Here is a 12,168-nt window from a genome sequence, read left to right on the forward strand (position 1 = left end):
ATATGCCTTTCGTAGGGGCGCCTGGGTGGCTCAGTTGGTTAAGCGACTGCCTTCGGCTCAGGTCATGATCCTGGAGTCCCTGGATCGAGTCCCGCATCAGGCTCCCTGCTCGGCAGGGAGTCTGCTTCTCCCTCTGACCCTCCCCCCTCTCATGTGCTCTCTCTCAAATAAATAAAATCTTTAAAAAAAAAAAAAAATGCCTTTCGTAATATAATGGTAAGGTATGGGGAAGGGGAAGTGTTCTATAGTCCTATGATTAGGTCTCAGTCTTTTAGTTAGCCTATGACACTGGGCACTGGTCTATGCACTTCCCAAGTGCTTCTCAGTTTTCTTCACTCTTAGGTGGGACAAGGTGGCTACAGAGGGTTAGAGCCAAGTATTTCCCTTCCCCCACACGGAAGGCTAGAGGAGGCTGGATTTGGTATTCCACGTTCCCCTGGTCAGTTAAGCTGTGATAAAATCTCACTAGGTTAGGCTTTGGTAAAATATTTTTTCCTGCAGGCAGGTCTTGTTAAGAAGACTGGAATGCTCTGGCGTATTTCAAAATGAGCTACTTTCCCTTTTCTCTGCTGGAAACATGAGGGCATTTTTCTTAGATCGCCACTGTGAGAACCTGGTATAACTCCTGGAAATAAAACTCACAAAAGTGTGGGAATGTTACCTGAATGGATCTCCTTGGAGCTCATAACTCTCAGACTTGTAACACATCTCTCTCAAAAATTCACAAACTGAAACAGATCGAAAATAAGTAAGAATGAGTGGCACAATTGAAAAACTTGATCCAATAAAATACGTAGTATTTACATTAACTTAGAGAATATACATTCTTACCAAATATGCATGAAACAATTATACTTTTCTATGTATTAGGACACACACAAAAAAAATCAAATTCCCCCAGATTGGTATAATGTATGTTATAGTCTCTGGCCACAAAGTGAAATAAAACAAATAACTACAAAAGAATAGCCAAAACAAAAAAGCCAACCCACTTGGAAAGTTAAAGCAACTTCTATGGAACTCTTAGGTTAAAGATAAAATCAATATGAAAAATGCAGATTAATGGGGCGCCTGGGTGGCTCAGTGGTTAGGCATCTGTCTTCAGCTCATGATCCTGGGGTCCTGGGATTGAACCTCACATCAGGCTCCCTGCTCAGTGGGGAGTCTGCTTCTCCCTCTCCCTCTGACCCTCCTCCAGCTCATGCTCTTGCTCTCTTTCTCAAATGAATAAATTTTTTAAAATGCAGATTACTTAGAAACTAATAACAATGAGAATAGCCAAAGCAGTACTCACTAGAAATTTTATAGTCTTAATTTCATGTATTAGAAAACAAGATTAAAAATAAATGAACTAAGAGTATACTAAACCAGGAAAGTCAAAAGAATAAAAAAAAAAAAAAAAAAAAACCTGAAGAAATTAGAAAGATTTCACTTATAAAGAGAAAAATAAAAATTAAACAGAAGACTAAAAAAAAAGCAAACAGATGACCTGAAAAGGCCAACATAAAAGACTAAGGTTTAGCAAATTTAATCAAGGATAGAAGATTGAGAACATATATTAAGAAGTTTAGAAACAAGTACAGGGACAAAATTACAGATATGGAAGAAATTAAATATTATAAGACAATAAATAGCACATATAATATGTGTCAACAAAATTAAGCATCTTGATGAATTAGATTAATTTTTTAAGAAATATATGAATTACCAAATTGGATGCAAGAGGATACAGAAAACCTGTAGTCTCATAATCACAGGAAGATATGAAAAGAGTTTTCATTTACCTAGTATCTCATTTCCCTTTCTTCTTAATTAACAGAAGATCTAGTGGGAATGGCAACATACCTGGCTAAAAATAGTTTCCTAGACTCACTTTGCAGCCATAAATGGTCATGTGACCCAGTCCTTGCCAGTGAAATCCAAAAATAGAAATGAGATGTAAGTAAAAGACTGTTGGGGATTTCTAGGAAGGATTTTTGTTTCCCTGTTACAGGCACCCTCCCTTCTTCCCCATTCCCTTCCTCCATCCTGACTGGACTGAGGATCAAAGCTTGGAGGTCATCAGTTATTTACTGACCATGAGGCAACAAGCAGAGGACCAACTCAATGCCATAAGGAGATGGGGCAATGGAAAGGAAAGTCTTGGGCCCCTCAGGGCATTGCTGAGCTGTTGCACCAGCCCTAGAATGCTTGGTCATACACTTCCCTTTGTGTGACTCAAACAAACCTCTATGTGGTTAAGACAGTGTTAGTCAACTTCCAGTTATTTGCAGCTGAAGAAAAAGAATTTTCAATTCTCAGGTGATGTGAATATCTAGTTAAGTTCAACAACAAGGCTAAGATGAACCATAGAAACCAAAAACTATCCTATGTACCAGTGAGCCCATTTAGAAAAGGTAGTACAAAAGTGATCTCATCCACAATAACAACAAAAACTACAATATATCTAAGAATTGATATAAGAAATCTTCAAAGCTGGAGGCACCTAGGTGGCTCAGTCAGTTAAAGCGGCTGCCTTCAGCTCAGGTCATGATCCCCCATCAGGCTCTCTCTCTGTGTGTCTTAAATAAATAAATACAATCTTTAAAAAAAGAAATGTTTTTAAAAAAGAAATCTTCAGGGCGCCTGGGTGGCTCAGATGGTTAAGCGTCTGCCTTCGGCTCAGGTCATGATCCCAGGGTCCTGGGATCGAGTCCCGCATCGGGCTCCCTGCTAGGTGGGGAGCCTGCTTCTCTCTCTGCCTCTCTGTCTCTCTGACTCTCGTGAATAAATAAATAAAACATTAAAAAAAAACAAAAAAAAAATCTTCAAAGCCTATATGGAGAAAACTATACATTTTTATTACAGGACATAAAAGAAAATGCTAGGAAACAGGTACAGATAGCCCTTACTTTGCATAGTTCCAACATGCACAAGTTCCAATTACCACAATTTAGTTAAATATTTAACACTAGTTCCCGACATTTGCTACCATGGTATTATAACTGAGAACAATTGGGTAAAGTACAAACTTCACTGTTAGCATTACAGTCCACAAATCACTACATAAGAAACAGATGAATATTGTGGGCATCACTTCTTTCAAAGTGTGTTAGTGATTGATCACTGTATACTTGTTATTCAGTTTATGCACAGACAGCAAAATGTGTAGTTGCATTGGCTCCTTGTCTCCCAGTGGTAAACCCACATGACATTTTATAAAAATGATCATTGAGGGGCGGCTGGGTGGCTCAGTCGTTAAGTGTCTGCCCTCAGCTCAGGTCATGATCCCAGGGTCGTGGCATCAAGCCCCGCACATCGGGCTCCCTACTCAGTGGGAAGCCTGCTTCTCCCTCTCCCACTCCCCCTGCTTGTGTTCCCTCTCTCACTGTGTCTCTCTCTGTCAAAAAAATAAATAAAATCTTTTTTAAAAAAATTTTTTTAAAAGATCATTGAAAGAGGGAAATTGGCAATAAAGATGAAACCGCAATACATAAATGAAAAATGATAATACTGAAAGTGAAATTCAAATTGAACATAAATGGAGTTATAGAAAAAATAGTGGCAACTCACTAAGATGTAGAAAAGATCCTAGCTCTGTATTATGAATTATGACAAGAAAGAAGGCAAGCACTGTTCAAGCCACTCTTGATAAATTTTTTAGGAAGAAAGAAAACACTTTCTCAATGTTTCTAATGTTTTAAATTACAGTGCACTAAATATTAGTTTTACTATCTTATTTCCCTATATATCCATAGCCAACAGTGAAAGAGTTTTTAAGGTTTTGACCAAAATTTTTGAAGATCACAAAACAATCATAATTTTTCCCATTGATTATTAAGATCACTTTGCATGGTTTTAGTTTGCGTGGCCATTTTTACAGTCCTGCAGTACCATGCAAAATGAAGAATGCCTGTAGTATGTTCCTGGATGGGAAAACTCAATGTTGTAAAGATGTCAGTTCTTTCCAAGTCACTCTATAAATTTTTTTTAAGATTTCATTTATTTGCCAGAGAGAGAGAGAGAATACAAGCAGGGGGAGCGGCAGGCAGAGGGAGAAGCAGGCTCCCTGTGAGCAAGGAGCCAGATGTGGAACTCAATCCCAGGACCCCAGGATCATGACCTGAATCGAAGCAGATGCTTAACTGACTGAGCCACCCAAGCGTCCCTCACTCTAAATTTAATATAAACCCCAATCAAAATCCCAGCAAGATTTTTTTCTGAAAGTTGACACACATAAAAATTCATCTAAAATAATTAAATAACAAAGAAAATATTTCTTTTATTTACAGAGAAAGAAAGCATGTGCACGCACAAGTGTTGTGGAGGGGTAGAGGGAGAAAGAGAGAGAATCTTAAGCAGGCTCCACACCCAGTGTAGAGCCCCATTTCACAACCCAGAGATCATGACCTGAGCCGAAATCAAGAGTCAGACGCTCAACCGACTGAGCCACCCAGGCGCCCCTATCATTACTTTCTAAAATGTTTTCTTTGTGGGGTGCCACCCAGGAGTGGCTCATTCGGTTAAGCATCTGCCTTCGGCTCAGGTCATGATCTAAGTGTCCAGGGATCAAGCCTCAGGTGGGGGGCTCCCTGCTCAGTGGGGAGTCAGCTTCTCCCTCGCCCCTCCCCCCCGCTTGTGCCCTCTCTCTCACGCTCTCTCTCAAATAAATAAAATCTTTTTAAAAATTTTTAAAAATAAAAAAATAAAAAGGATTAATGATAGCAGAATAACAAAATATACTATACTGTTGATACTATACAATCAAAATAATTAAGAGTTGCATTGCTAGAAGAGTTGAAAAAAAAAAGTCTAGCAGTGACCTCAAAGATATGAGAACTTAATATATAATAAAAGTATTTCAAACATGTATGAAAAGGATAAACTATTTGACAAATAGTATAGGGACATTATCTGCCAATGTGACAAAAAAAAAATCAACAAATCTCAAAGGGATTAAAAAGTACACATTCTAAAAATACTAGAAGAAAATATGAGGAAATACTTTTTATAAAATTTAAACAATACAAACCACATATAAAATCCAAGTGCTTTTTTAAATTGCCAAATTCAAATATATGAAAATTAAAAACCTGTTTAAAAAGACACCACCAAAGAAGAAAGTACTGATGATAGAAAAGAAACACTATTTACTATATGAAAAACAAAAATTATCTGCTACATGAATAACAAAAATTGATATTAAAATAATAAATTAGGGACGCCTGGGTGGCTCAGTCGGTTAAGCAGCTGCCTTCAGCTCAGGTCATGATCTCAGGGTCCTGGGATTACCAGCCCCACATCGGGCTCCCTGCTCAGTGGGGAGTCTGCTTCTCCCTCTCATTCTTCTTCTGTGCTCTCTCTCTCTCAAATAAATAAATAAAAATCTAAAAAAAAAAAACAAACAAATTTCTAGGATCATGTACACGAGGAGCCATCATGAATAAAACCTCACTGGCCATACATGGGACAATCTGTACATAGGTTAGGATAATAACTGCAATAGTCTAAAACATAAAATGTGCTTAAATTCAAGAGTTCATAATGATACTAAAACAAATAAGCCTACTGGCTGTCTTTGGAGCATGCTTGGGAACCAGTCCTTTGCCTTTCTGTATCTCAGGATAACCAATAATTAATGATAGAAAGTTTTCCTTTATAGAAGGATTACAGCTAACAAATGAATGCTAGGATTAGATTATCATTTTACAACCTTATTGAATCAGTGGGTCAAGGAGATGACTGTCAGGGGCTGCTGATATCACAAAAAGAGACAGCCAATATGTACTTGTTGGTGGAAGTGCACACACTTGCCTTCTGATGGCAAGTATTTCCTCCGATAAATTGAAGGTTTATAGAAATACAGGCGACAGAGCAACATGTTAAACAATAACACAGAGATGGAACCAGCAAAATGCAGACTCTGGGACACACTATGGGATAAGTAACCTGCTTTCTTTTACCAAAACAAAAAATTGCAAGGAAAAAGAAGATGCAGGTGGTTGTATCCAAAAATAACAAAAGAAACTCAAGAAATTTTGTCATCTAATTTGAATGTATAGTCCTTACTTGGATCCCAATTCAAATAAGTAACTATAAAATAATAATACTGATGATAGTAACTTATAAAACAATAGGAAAAATCCAAAAACTAGTCATTTGATTTGATGAATTAGGGAGTTGTTCAGTTGTCTTAAGGTGACACGGTTTGGCATGTGTTTTCAGTCATTAATGTTTGGAGATGCATATAGAAATATTTGTAAACTAAATGAAACACATCTGGGAACTTATGTGGGGATATAGAAATTATACCTCAATTAAAACAATAACTAGAAATGAGGGGAAATGTGTAGGGATGTAGATGAAATAACACTGATCACACATTGATAATTAAGAAGCTGGCTGGTAAATCAGGTTCATTATACTATTCTCTTTACTTTGGTTAATGTTTGAAAACCACCATAATAGACAAAAAAGCTCTAGGAGTATGGTTAAACTACATACTTACCCGATGTGCCCCACAGCACTGCATACATAGCATGTCATAGATGAATACTTACAAGTTCATTAAAAGATTGTCATAAGATTTTTCAGTTATTGAGAATAACTCACACAACTTGCCAAACATATTTTATTATTCCACTAAAGTTATTCATTAGAACAAAAATGATCACAAAGTTGTTCCAAAGAATAGGTCCAGTTTATTTGATTAAAAAATATTTGCAAACATAATCCTTTTTATGAAATGTGGGGTTGTCATCAGAATGTAGTCATTAAGAATTTATCAAATAGATCATTCTATGTCGAATTCAATGACAGAAGTATTCCTTAATTTATTTATCCTAAATTAAGATGAGCAGCTAACTCTGAGGTCTTTAGCCCAAGAAGGAGTAGGTGAGGAGTAGCCTGCTTTCTCAGCTGCAGAATGCTTCTGGAAAGGATGCTGAAGAACGTGCTGGAGAAGACAGACCTGCCAAACAATTGAAGCACATAGATACAGATTTCTTTCTCGGGACCCTTATCAATTTTCTAAATTCCCAGAATGACAAGGTTAAATTTATATTTCTTTAAAAATATTTAAACATTTTATGTGGGGCGCCTGGGTGGCTCAGTTGGTTAAGCGACTGCCTTCGGCTCAGGTCATGATCCTGGAGTCCCTGGATCGAGTCCCACATCGGGCTCCCTGCTCAGCAAGGAGCCTGCTTCTCCCTCTGACCCTCTCCCCTCTCATGTGCTCTCTCTCTCTCATTCTCTCTGTCTCAAATAAATAAATAAAATCTTTAAAAAAAAAAAAATTTCAACTATAGTTGTTATCTAAAATTTCTATCATTCCACAGAAAGTTCCTTTAAGTACTAGTTTTGTGCTAAAACAGGAGAGCAAATACATACCCTGTCACAAAGACTATATATATATACCACAAAGACTATATATATATGTCCCAGTAATTTTGAAGTTCTTTTACAGCATTAAGAGAATTATAATTTTCTAAAATATTTACAAAAATAAAAGAATGTCAGTGGTTTGCCATCTTTCCAAATCAAGGGCATGGATTCCAACTCATGCTGCTTCCTCATTTGCAATTTGACCCTTGGTAATAGACTGAGGCATCAAAGAACACACCTCTTTCAACAATAATTCTAGGATCAAAATGTATATTTCCATCCAGTTATAAAATAAGTCATGGGAATGTAATTTACAGCATGGTGACTCTAGTTAATAATACTGTATAGCATATTTGAAAGTTGCTAAGAAAACAGATCCTAAAAGAACTCATCACAAGAAAAAAAATTTTGTAACCATCTATGGTGATGGGTGTTAACTAGACTTACTGTGGTCATAGTTTCACAATATATACAAATATTGACTCATCATGACATTAAAGTAATATAATGTTATATGTCAACTATACCTCAATTAAAATATACTTTTTGGTGGTTTTGTCATTTCCTTGGGTGTTAATAAAGGAATACTTGGTTCAGATAGAAAAAGGTGCATGATTATCTATACTAAGAAAGTACCAAGAGATCAGAGATCAAATTACTGTATTACTAATATTTTAAATAGGAAGACTCATCATAATCAATATGGTGCTCTTAGAACCTCTCTTAACTTCCCCCAGGTGCTTTATACATATCCTTTTATTAAAGTTACTTTTATACCTATCTAATCTCACTTGTTGGCTAAAAATCTCCCTGAATACATTTTTACATACTTCTTCATAGCACCTCACATACAGTCTCAAGAAATGTTTGATGCAAGCAGGTAAACGTAAGTTGTGTGTGTAAAGGGTTACCTTACAGAGGTTTAACAAAAATCTTTTTCCTTCCCTGCATGAGAATTGAACCCTTAACTAACTTCCTAGGTCTGTTCCCCTAGTCACTTGATAAGGTCATATGACAATATACATATATATATAAAACCATATAACTTTGCTTATGACCGACAAATAGCATCTGGATGGGAGAACTGTAAATACCTGACAAAATGCTTTAGGCTTTCTTTAGTGTGGTGACTCGGTACAAGGCAGGTCTCTTGTGGGGACACTGGAAACTACATCTATGGAGTTGTGACAAGAGGTACTGGTTTCTATGGAACATGAAGCTTTTAAGCCAGGGCTGCCCCTGCATCTTCCCAGTGTGGGCCTTGTCCCTGCACACCCGAGCTTCGCTGCTGTGCTGGGTGCTAGCATGGACCACAAGAACTCCTGCAAACAGGGAGCCTGATGTTGCCCTGCTGGTAAGCCAGTCTGTCCTCTGTCTGAGTCGAGTGGGGCCAAGAGCAGCCTGTGCTAGTCCTATGAATCTGAATGTGCACTTGAACCTAGGAAGACACCTCCCCACCCACGGTGGGTGCTGCACCCTTACTCAAAGATAATTTGGGAGAAGGGAAGAAAACAAGGAACAAAAGATAGGGAAGGAAGGAGAAACAAGCCAACAAAACAACTGATGAAACAATGCTTCGTTTCCCCAGCTTTGGCTAATTTAAAGACAAATACTGAGCTCTCTCCCTTCTGTTTGTCCTTCTTTAACACCATAAAAGATTACATTTTAAAATGTTTTATTTTCTAAAGTGAAAACTTAGGTTTGTCAGGCTAATGAAACTACTGAAATAAAAAGTTAATGCAAGTCCCAAATTAGAAATAACAAAAATAGGGGGCGCCTAGGTGGCTCAGTCAGTTAAGTGTCCCACTCTTGATTTCGGCTCAGGTCATGATCTCAGGGTTGTGAGATCGAGCCCCGCATGGGGCTCCGCGCTCAGTGGGGGAGTCTGCTTGAGATTCTCTCTCTCCCTCTCCCTCTGCCCCTCCCCCCACTCACGCATGCTCTCTCATGCTCTAAAATAAATAAATAAATCTTTAAAAAAAAAATAGCAAAAATAGTTTCTCTCTCGTGCCAGCTCTGATCACTTGGTTGTGACCACATACATGCTGTGGTGAGAATGATTCTGAGGTGGGACCAGTGCAAGAGAGAGAGAGAGCCACAGCATCGATAACATCCACTCCAGTGCAGGACAGCAACAACACGAGTGCCAAGGCCAGTCCTCTTCTAAAAAATATATTATGTGCATTGCATTTTAAATAATTCATTATGAAGTATTTGAAGCATACAAGAAGATATGCAGAACAATACAATGAACACCCGTGTATCCTCCACTCAGCTTCAGAAATCAGATACTTCCAATATGATTAGAGCCCCGTATGAATCTCCTTCCCTAACTCAAATTTCTTCCTTACCTCAAAGTAACCACTGTCCGAAGATGATGTTTCTCATCTTTATTCATTTTGTTACTTTCATTATATATGCATGCATCCCTATGTGGTGTATAATTTTGCACATGTTACACTGTATTTAAGTGGTGCTTATTATATGCCTTTGCCACTTGCTTGTTTGCTTAACATTATATGTGGGATTCATCCAGGCAGATGCATGGAGACTTAGTTCATCCCATCTTCACTGCTGTCAGGATTAATTTAAGTGGACCCACATGGCTAGTGCCATGGACACCTGCTAGAAGCAAAAAGCTAATTCCCTCTGCAGAGATGCACCCTTAAATCAGGCTTCACTGGATCTCAGAGATTGAAATCCAGAAGTCCAAAACATAAGCAATAAACAGCAGAATCAGACCCTCAGAAATCTGAATAATATAGATATGGGATATAAATGAATCTTTAAAATTTTAAATCCATTAAAGAATAAATTAGAAACTATGAAAAAAAAATGATTCACTGAAAAACAAAAAAAAAGGGAGACCAGGCAGCAAGAATTCTGGGAAGCTGGTACTGGCAATGGTCTAGTTTAGCATGTCTACAAACAAAATAAGTGTGCTTAAAATATGATACATTTAAAGTTAATAAAAATAAAGCCAGAAGCCTCAAACACCTTACCTCTGAAAAATCATTCCTTTCTGCTTTTCGCACTGCGGATTCTGCCATCCAGTTCTTCAGTACATACCTAGGATTAACAGCTTAAGGGGGGGGGAAAGCATGTTTTGGAACAATAAATTACTAAGTCCATACAGGCCATATGAAATTATCCCCCAAATTAGATAAGCTTTAAGAACTGTGCTAGAATGTATGGTGATTAACGTAACAAAATAAAATTAAATTAAAAAAAAAAAAGAACTGTGCTAGAAGGTGCAAATGAGAAGAAACGATCAGCATCAGTCCATTTCTATTGTTTATAAACAATGTACACTGTCTATTATGGTACAGAAAACACTTTTTGGAGCATTATGAGCAATACTGTATTTGGTTTTTCTCTTCGGTGTTTCATCATTACTTTGGTTTTTTCACCATGTTCAGTTCACTAAGCACTTTCTAAAGCATGGAGAAAGTAGTGAATGCATCTGAATTAGGCCCTTTAGCCTAAGTGGAGGTAGCGGGGGAGAGAAGTTGCTGCTTTTAACATCTTTAAGCTCAGAATTCAGGTCCTACTTAGTAGGACTGCTTAAAGTTAATGCTGCCAAGAGCAAACATGAAAGGTTACATGCAGGTAAAACTCTTTATAAATTTATATTTTTGATAGTAACCACGCATTTTGTCATTTTAAAGGTATTATAATAATGGCACATTTAGAAAAATTCCAGAAACTACGTCTTTAGCTGCGATGAGCCTTTTCCAAAATAATTTATCAACTGAATGGAAAGGAGGGATGCTTCTCCCCACTAGCACAACAGAAATTCCAGGAATCATCATTTTGTGATTCTCAACAGCTTGCTGAGCTACTTGAATGGAGGAAACGTACAAATTCCCTTTCAACTTGGTTTTAACAATCTACCAAGTTATGACATATAATCTAATGTTATAAGAAGTACCCTGTGACCCAGTAATTCTGTAGGAACATAGTCTATGAAAACAAATTTAAACATAAAAAAAAGTATTATTTATATTAAGGAAAACTAGAAACAATTTAAATACTTAGTAGGGGAATAGTTAAGTGAAACACTGCATACCCTTTCAAAGAAATATTATGCAGTTAAAAGTGTTACATTATAAAGAATGAAGCAGCAAGGGAAAATGCCTTATTTACTTTTAGCAGAAAAAAAAAAGGAAGACCTAAATTATACCATTGTATGATTACTACTACATTTTTCTCCTAATCAATACACACAGAAAAAGAGAGACTAGAAGTAAATGCAAAAAGTAAATAATAACTGTGTTTGGGAAAACGGGATTTTTTTTTTTTTAGTCTTTCTATAAGTTTGCATTTTTCAAATTTTAAAGAATTCATATAGTACTTGTTTAAAACAAGACACATATACACAGAAAATACAATCTTTAAACAAAAAGGAAACTAACATGCAAGGGGAATTGTGGAAATGCTCAGCGTAGGCAGAGGGAGAGCAGAGCCTTCCAATGAAAAGTTTGACAAATTTGACAAACACTGCCTAAAAACCTGGCAATGAAATACTGTTAAAACGTACTAGAAATTTCAGCTACAAGCAGAAGTGCTTTGGACCAAGTTATAAATATACAAACTACTTGAAAATCAGAAAATTATAGATCTGTTTATAAGATTGTTTGAGGAGTTATTGGATTCTGTACATTTTTATCTAGTTGGGAGATTTCTGTTGGTGGGTTATTTCTTTTGGCAATAAAATTTTAAGCAGTGGGTTAGTGAGGATTCTGTCCACACACAAACCCTGCCAGAGTTCCATGTAATGTGGTAATCCCTGATCCACTAGAGTGT

The 12,168-nt window shown here is 37.0% G+C and overlaps 1 protein-coding gene across 1 annotated transcript in view; it reads right to left on the reverse strand.

Annotated features, from left to right (window-relative positions):
- Positions 1 to 211: 211 nt before the first annotated feature.
- Positions 212 to 12,168, reverse strand: part of LOC116627048 (protein adenylyltransferase SelO-like) — a 41,101-nt gene continuing 29,144 nt past the window's right edge. Inside the window, exons 18-19 of the mRNA XM_032396689.1 lie at positions 10,365 to 10,444; positions 212 to 728 (exon numbers count right to left, since the gene is read on the reverse strand). Of these exons, the coding sequence (XP_032252580.1) occupies positions 714 to 728; positions 10,365 to 10,444 (95 nt within the window). The 3' untranslated portion in view covers positions 212 to 713. The remainder of the gene's footprint in view (positions 729 to 10,364; positions 10,445 to 12,168) is intronic.

Source organism: Phoca vitulina, unplaced genomic scaffold (genome assembly GCF_004348235.1).
Source record: "Phoca vitulina isolate PV1807 unplaced genomic scaffold, GSC_HSeal_1.0 scaffold93, whole genome shotgun sequence".
Classification (NCBI taxonomy): Eukaryota; Metazoa; Chordata; class Mammalia; order Carnivora; family Phocidae; genus Phoca; species Phoca vitulina.